The sequence below is a fragment of the Tenrec ecaudatus genome, chromosome 1, assembly GCF_050624435.1.
Source record: "Tenrec ecaudatus isolate mTenEca1 chromosome 1, mTenEca1.hap1, whole genome shotgun sequence".
Taxonomy (NCBI): Eukaryota; Metazoa; Chordata; class Mammalia; order Afrosoricida; family Tenrecidae; genus Tenrec; species Tenrec ecaudatus.
This window is the reverse complement of record NC_134530.1, coordinates 167,317,072-167,325,372: the sequence shown is the minus strand read 5'-3', so window position 1 is coordinate 167,325,372 and position 8,301 is coordinate 167,317,072. Positions and strand designations below refer to the sequence as shown.

Genomic DNA, 8,301 nt, shown 5'->3' with positions numbered 1-8,301 from the left:
TCTCCCTCTCTCTTTTTCAAATTTCGGACTAGGCGGTGTGTTTTACCAAGTGCCACCACAGCCTAAGCTGCTGCAAAGCCAATAATAAAGCGTGGCTTCTCCTCTTCACCTCTGTGTATCTTCATTGGCTTCTCTCACACTGCTCAATGGACCCAGCATTTGACACACAAGACTATTGCTGTGCTCACCAATGAGGTTCTTTCTCTGACCTCCGGCCCATGGGCCCTGGCTCCACCAACCACTCTCTGTAACTCCTTCCATCCATTTCATGACTCTTGTTTACTCCTAGTTTCTGCTAAGCCCAGCGCGTATCTGCCGCCTTGAGATTCTGGCTACTGACTTCTCACTCTCTCGGTTTCTGCTTCCAGCATATGACACAGTCCCAAAGCAGTAGTTCTAACTAGTTGGGCATCCTAGCCCGGGCTATGCACAAAGTGAGCTCCGGGATCAGAATGACTTGGCACTTCTTTGGGTAAGACTATCGCACAAATCAGGTTGAAACCACTAATATTAATAGATAAATAGAAGCTAATCAACCATGAGAATTATGGAGGAGGAAGAAGGATGAGGCTGTCTACTCCCATAAAGAGTTACGCTCTCCAAAACCCCCAGATGTGTTTTCTCCTGTCCTGTGGGGTCACTAGGAAACAGAAGTGAGTCGGTGGCAGGGTGGCAGTGAGAGAGACATTATGATTATGTTTTTATTGTTGTATACTGTCCTTTTGTTTCTGATTCGTGGAGACCACAATTGACAGAGTAGAATTACCCCCACTGGGCTTCTTATGCATTAAAATTTAAGGAAGCATGCAACCATGGAGCAGTGGTGGGTGCACATTTCACTCGCTGCCTGTGAGTCAGCGCTGCCTCAGGAAGACCCCGTTGCACGGCGTCAAAGTGCCCCTGTGGTTTCCCAAGACTGTAGCTGCTGACTGACGAGAGAGCCTCGCCTTTCTCCCACAGAGCAGCCGGTGGTTGAACTGCCAACCTTGCAATTCACAGCCAAACCCGTCAGCACTGCAACTCGAGCGCACCGTTATTAGTACATAGTAAGGAATAAAAAATAATTGAGTGCATGCTTTTTAAAAATTAAGGGCAGATTTCAGTATTGCTATTTGTAAATTGTCTCTGAGGCAATAACGAATTGTTAATGGCTTACACTGATCTCACCAGCGTGTTGTTTGGGTCCGTGGTGCCATTGAGTTGATGATTCCTACTCACAAGTACTGTGTGGACACCAGAACCGAACCGTTTCTGGTCCTGCTCTGATGCTTGCTGTGGTCTGAGCCCGTTGTGTGGCGCTGTGCCCGTCTGTCTCGTTGAGGCTCTGCCTCTCTTTCAGTGGCCCTCTACTGCGGCACCAGGGACTGACTCTCCTGAAGTAAGTCCAAAGTCAAGGAGACGAAGCTCTACTAGCCTTGCTTCCGAGGAGCATTTTGGCTTTATTTCTTTGTTCTGTAAATCCACGGTATGTTCAATATTATTCACCGCACGATAACGTGAAGGTATCACTTCCCCTTCAGGCTGCATTATGGACTGCTCAGTTCTCACATGCCTAGGGGGCAATTGAAAACGGCATGGCTGGGTCCAGCACACCTGAGTCTTCAAAAGGACATCTTTGTTTTTAACACTTCAAAGTGATTGTTTGCCACAGATTTGTTCGATGCAATGACTTATTTGACTTCTTGATGGCTGTTTCCATGTGAAGTAGAATAAAATCCAGTCTTTTCTCTGCTTATTAGAATGTTGCTTATCCAGTTGTGAGGATTTTTGTTTTCTTTGAAAATCAACAAGCAAGTTGTAAACTCACATAACATAGAATGAATGAATGTATAGTTCAGAGGGAGCAACTGTAGAGGCTCAAATAAGAATAATAAGATAATCAAAATTAAATAAACTATTGCATGTATAGGACTGTAATTAAGCAGGTGGTAGAATAAAAGGAACTCTGATATACCGTTAGTGCAAGTGGAAGTGGGTTTATCTCTTCCATAAAACAACTTAACATTACATATCATTTTAAATGCCCATACTCTTTTTTCCAGAAATTCCACTTAGATTTACCCTAAAAATGCATATGAAATATGAAATGTCTGTAGAATTGTCTATAGACATATCTATAGAATTGTCTAATGCAGTATTATTTTTAATATCAACTTAAGTGTCAAGTAATAGGGAACTTATCAAATGCATTAGGGTAAATATAGACAATCGAATGTTTTGTTGTTAAAGATAAATGGGCAGACTTTATTTTAAAAACAAAAAATAGTACACTTGTAATACTGCATTGCATTTCATTGTACGTGAATTATAATTCAATAAAGTTAATTTAAAAAACAAATGGTATACTTACCTGGCAGGGGAGATACCATGATCACAAAGGTGGTTTTCCCAGGGCGAGGCTTATCCATTGCACTCCGGATGTGCTGACCCCTGCGTTTTCCCCAAATGTGGGAAACTCGACTGCATAATTTGTGGTAGTGGGGGACTGCGTTTGGTCTCCCCTTAAGAAAAGGAGGGGGGGTGGAAATAAATAAAATAAATAAAAAACAAATGGTATAGATCTTTAAATAAGACCATAGGAAAACTGTCTGTTATGTTAGGAAGAGGAAAAACCAGTGTGTAGATAAATGTGAATATTGTGATCCGGGCAGGTGTAATTTTTGTCTACCTATATATGTGTGAATCTGTAGGCGTGTTTATACATTTAAAAGATCTAAATTATCACCTAGTAGGCAACCATAGTGAGCTCAGAAAAATGCAACTGAAAGAACTGAGAGAACTTGCATTTTCAGTTATACAATCCTGTAGAGTTTGATTTAGACCTTTTTTTTTTTTTTAATGAGACTGGTATCTGTTAACTCATTCCCACCTTCAGTTCCAGTGTCTCTCCCAGTGCTCACCCTGAAGACTCCCAGGCCTCAAACTGTGGTCGGGGACATGATAGAGCTTCACTGTGAGGCCCAGAGAGGCTCGCCCCCAATTCTGTATCAGTTTTATCAAGAGGAAGTCACCCTGTGGACCACCTCCGTGCATGTCAGAGGAGCATCCATCAGCCTTTTTCTGACTGAAAAGCATTCTGGGAGCTACCACTGCACAGCTGACAATGGCCAGGGACCCAAGAACAGTTCCACAATCTTACTCAAGGTCACTGGTAAGTTGCCCTTTAGTACTGGCAGCACCGTCTTTCCGACCTCCCCACAGTAGCAGAACCTGGAACAGCCGAGCTCCACCGGGCTATTTTCTCTGCGACATCATGACAGGCCACCTGCCCCCATCACCACCACCTGGGCATTCTGCAGGCTGTCTTTTCAGGAAGGCGGGCCTGCTCTCTGCTTGCTCTACCTTTTCCTGTCGCAACACTCTCTCCAGCCATTGTCACCCAAACTCCCCTCAAACACTTTGCAAAGCACGTACTCTATCCTACTCTATCCTGCTCTACGGTGATCGGTGATCGGAAAGAAAGGAAGTGACAATGTTCCCTGTGTCTCTTCTAAATTAATGTTAGTGTGGTCTCCTCTTCAATTAAGGAAAATTGGCGTTCTCTACATTTCTCTCTCCCTCCCCCATATCAAAGCCAGTTCATCCCTAAGCTTGGTTGAATCTGTTTCCTAATTATCAGATCTTTTTTCCCCACACCTGCCACCACGAATCTAGTCAAATCCACCACCGTTAGTCCCACTGCAGCTCTACTTACCTGCCTACCCACTCCACTTGAACCCGCTAGCATCTTCTTTCTTGGGGGGGGGGGGGGGAGTCCTTCAGAAAGATAAATTTGATCATCTCACATCCTTATATGGATGTCTTTATTGACTTCCCACTTGTCTTTAAAGAAGGATCCAGTCCTTAGCAAGCTTGTGAAGCTCGGCTTCTCTTCAGCCTCCTATTCCTTGGCTCCCTTCAGATGCTGCACCCTGGGGCTGCTGCTCTCTTGTCGCAGCAGGTCAAAGGTGCCCAACTCCCCTCCGACTCACAGCCTAGACACATGCTGCTTGTCACTTGCTACATGTTTTATGCTACCTGACTAGCAGAAGCTTTCCCTAACGCATTCTAGAGAAAGCCCCGGGGTTACATATTTTATAGCTAGTTTGTATTACTTATCTAATATTAATCCTATACTTGTATGGGTGATCAATCGCTGTCTAACATCTTCTCTCCACTATAGACTACATGAGAACAGAGGCTTCCTTTTCTCCCTAGTGGAGCCCCAGCATATAAAACAATTCTGGCATTTACGAATTGCTCAATTGATCTTGATAAAAATAAAGGAACAGATATATTGATTAATTCTCTTGTGGGCCCCACTCCTGATGCTGTCCAGACTCAATTACATCCCTGGCAAGGTCAACAACACTCTTGCCATTGAGTCATTTCTAACTCATAGCAACCCTACAGGACAAGGCAGAACTACATCTCTGGGTATCCAAGACTTCTCTTTACAGGAATAGAAAGCCTCGTCTTTCCCCCTGGGAGTACTTGGTGGGTTTGAATTGCTGGCCTACTCTGGCCTATCAGCAATGGGTCTTTCTGAGGGCTCACTTTCCTCTGAACACATTTCTCCTTTCTCCCTATTTCCCTTTGGCTTCTTGGATGTCTGAGTTTCAATTTAATCTTTGTTCTCAGAATTCTGGAATACATTTGAAGTTCTATACCCAAGGACTCTGAACTGTAGGCAGGGCTACACAAATGTCACTGTTTCCCCAGATCTAACGAAATTACATCTGAGTTCTGAGTGATGCCACAAGGTCATTTAAAGCAGAAGAAAGCGTTCTTTGTGGAAATGCTTTTGTAAAATGGCATGACAAGGGCATTTGACCTGCTCTAACTTCACAAGGGGAAGAAAAGCAAGATCAAAGCCCCAGGCTAATTTCTATGAGGCAGAAGTCAGACATGCTTCCTGTTTCCAACTTTGTTGCCAGTTCTACCGCCAGCTGTCCTTCCCATAGCACTCTGCATCTCTGCTTGAGACCATGTTTACCATCCGGGATAAAAAATGACTCCAAATACAGTTCTTTGATCAGGACACCCTCTTCTCAGCTGAGGTGGTAGGCGGGCCTTTTTCTGATCCTTGGCCCCCGGCCCCTGCCGTGTGTGAGCAAGGACTGCACAGCTCCATCAAATCTCCAGAGGCACTCCACTCCACAAGGAAGCCCTCTTTCCAAGAGCGTTTAACTCTTCCACTCCACGGGTTGGCGCCCTTGCTGGAGCAACCTCCCTCCTCAGTCCAGGCAGCCACCACATCACCTCTTTCTGCCACTCGTCTGCTGCCACTGTTCATAGTCTCCAGCGTTCTCGCTCTCTCCTGGGTCTTGGAAATTCTCAGCACGGGAACCTTTGGTTCAAAGACTAAAGCTCTTCTTGGTGGTAGTGATGTCCCCAGTGTGCTCTGGAATTAGCTCATTCTAAGTTTCGTGGGATGGCGAAACTGACCGATCCTTTTGTTAGTGTTTCATATATCCTATGTGCATGGTTCCACCCCTGCAGGGTTCCATGCACCTTATTTGCTTTGTGGGTCAGCGGTCCAATCCCTTTGATGGACCACCAACATCTTATTAGCCTAGTTCCACCCAATCATCGGTTGAGAGTGCCAAAGTCTATAGCTAGAAGGGCCGTATTAAGTCATCCACTGCATCACCGCCTTTAATAGAAGGGATATATTTAAATATTAGAGCCCGGTGGTAAATCATTTTTCCTCCTTTAGTTCCAGTGTCTCGTCCTGTCCTTACTCTCCGGACTCCCAGGGCCCACGCTGTGGTGGGAGACGTGATGGAACTTCACTGCGAGGCTCAGAAAGGCTCTTCCCCAATCTTATATCAGCTTTACCGTGAAAATGACTTCCTGGGTGACAAGTTAGTCCTTTCTGGAAGAGGAGCATCCTTCAACCTCTCTCTGACGGAAGAACATTCTGGAAATTACTCCTGCGAGGCCAGCAATAGCCTGGGGTCCCAGCTCAGTCAGGTGGTTATAGTCAATGTCAAAGGTAAGTTATCTCTGCCTTCTCTCCCTAGTAGCTAAAAATGGAGCTAGAATTTCTCAGGACTAGTTCCTAGTGTGACATCCAACATAGTTCCTGCCACTGTAACCTCCATTTGGAGGGCTGGGATCCTTCCCGTCGTTTCACTATCAGGACCCGGGAATGTTCCAGTAATGCAGCTCAAGTAGTTTTGAATGTGATCAATATTTCCTCACTAAAAATGTAAAGACCTTTTAGAACATAAACTATAGTCTCAGCTGCAATTATGATATAAGAGAAATAAAAGAATTCAGAGGATGGATTTCTCTGTCCAAAATTAGTTCAAGCCATTCCTTGCCTGGATTCTTTTCACACTAACTGCCAACAAGTCTCTACTCGTGAGCTCCTTTCATCACCAGGATTACAAATGTATCTCACATTTCCAATTAAACATCCTGCATTAACATGTCCTCTGTACACAATCTTTAAGGAGCGACACACCGTTCAAGGACCGCTGTAATTAGAAAATGTACTTCGAGCGATGGGGACCGGGCCCGTGGCAGGGCAGGGGAGGACAGGAGGACATTAGCTGGGTAATGGCCACCCATAAATCAAACCCCTCAATTATCTAAGCTGTTCCTTGGTCATTTGCCATGAGGGTGCTACCTGAATCTAAACTTCTGATGTGCTCTGAATTTCTTTGGTGACGACCACTTCATAAGATGAACTGTCAGATTCCTTTGTGTGATAACAAAGGGCCCCTGCCTGGTGCCAACGGTTAAGCATGCTCTTATTAATGATTCTTCCACAGAACCCACCGCGGGATACTGCAGAGGAAATATTAGTGATCTCCTTTTTGAAACCCTGCACATATGTGGTTGTCATGAGTAGGAACTGACCCTATGGCAGCATCTGGTGTGTGTGTGTGTGTGTGTGTGTGTGTGTGTGTGTGTGTGTGTGTGTGTGTGTGTGTGCGCGCTAGCAAATGCATGCGAAGGGCTGTTGAGATAAAGCTCCCAGACTTGGTTTGAAGATAACGAACTGCCTGACCTTTGCCAACCATCTTTTCCGATACTAAGTTCAATTTGTTGTCCGTAAGGTGAGGAACTAAGACTAGATGAAAGCCAGGGGCGTCCCCAGCCTAGAATTCAGTTACTCTGATGGAGAGGGAACACGGAGTACGAGAATGCAAAGGTTCGTAAAAGGAGGGGCTGGGATGCATTTATAAGGAAGACTATGGAGCAGCCTCCGCATACTCTCCGAGGCACAAAAGGAAGATACAGACTGATATCCTCCTCCCTCATCACTAATCCCTGGGGTACCAGAAGGCATAGAAACAAAGTCTTGATTGGTTGATTTGGGAATGCATGCCCAGTATTCAGCATTTGATTAGGAGGTCAACTCAGCTACCTGCTGGGTTCCACGCGATGATGATCTCAACTTTGCTAGTTCCCATTCAGCAGACCTATTCTTTCACCTCCAGCAGCATCTGGCTCAGTCAGTTTTCCTCTGAGATTCACAAAAGCTCTTGGCTCATAGATCTACAACACAGGCAAGGGCCATGGATCGAGTGGTGCTCCTATACCTTTAAACATATGCAAACAACATGCCTTCTATACTGTGTGTTCATAGTTTTCATCTCCATCTCCTGGAGACAAAGCCACGTTATTGCTGCTGCTGCTGCTGCTGTCATTAGATCTAAAAGGCTTCCCGCCCAGCCTAAGTGCATCATTTCTAAGTTCTAGAATTAGGACATGAGTCGGGATATGAGTCTCCATAGATCAGCAACTACCAGGAAAGGGAACATTTACCATTATCATCAGCACCAGCATCATTACCTTGACTGCACACTGAGTTCTCACCAGGCCCTGTGCTTAGTCCTTTACATAGAATGTCTTCTGGAATGTTTCCGATAAATCTACAATGTGGAAACCATTCTTATTTCCAACGCATAGAAGAGGAAACTGGAGCTCAAAGAGGTCTGTACCTAGCTTAGGTCACAAAGCTAGCAATGGTAAAGCCAGTTTTGAAACACGGGCATAACTTTTAATATGAGGCTTTAATACATTGTGACATTTCCGTCGTTCCTCCTGCCCACGTTTTAACGCAACTTTTGATTTTGCATGATATTATAAAGTTGTGTAAAAATCCTCACGATTTAAAAAAGCAATTGAACCCTGCACAAGGGGAGCCTACCTACGCCGTTCACATCCAGATAAAACCACATTCTCCCAGAAGTATTTTTTAATAAAACCCGAGTCATATTCCATATATTGCTGTACAGGTTGCCATTTTCACTTAACAATTATCTTGAATTGAGTTTAAAAAATACATATTGGATACCATTCATA

At 44.6% G+C, this 8,301-nt stretch overlaps 1 protein-coding gene and 1 non-coding gene across 2 annotated transcripts in view; both read left to right on the top strand.

Moving 5' to 3' along the window:
• LOC142437986 (Fc receptor-like protein 5) overlaps positions 1-8,301 on the top strand; it is a 128,288-nt gene that overhangs the window by 110,550 nt on the left and 9,437 nt on the right. The window contains exon 5 of the mRNA XM_075540760.1: positions 5,699-5,977. Coding sequence (XP_075396875.1) covers positions 5,699-5,977 — 279 coding nt within the window. The remainder of the gene's footprint in view (positions 1-5,698; positions 5,978-8,301) is intronic.
• On the top strand, positions 2,343-2,504 carry LOC142437933 (U1 spliceosomal RNA). Its single transcript, XR_012782432.1, has one exon. It is a non-coding gene; the product is annotated as a U1 spliceosomal RNA (small nuclear RNA).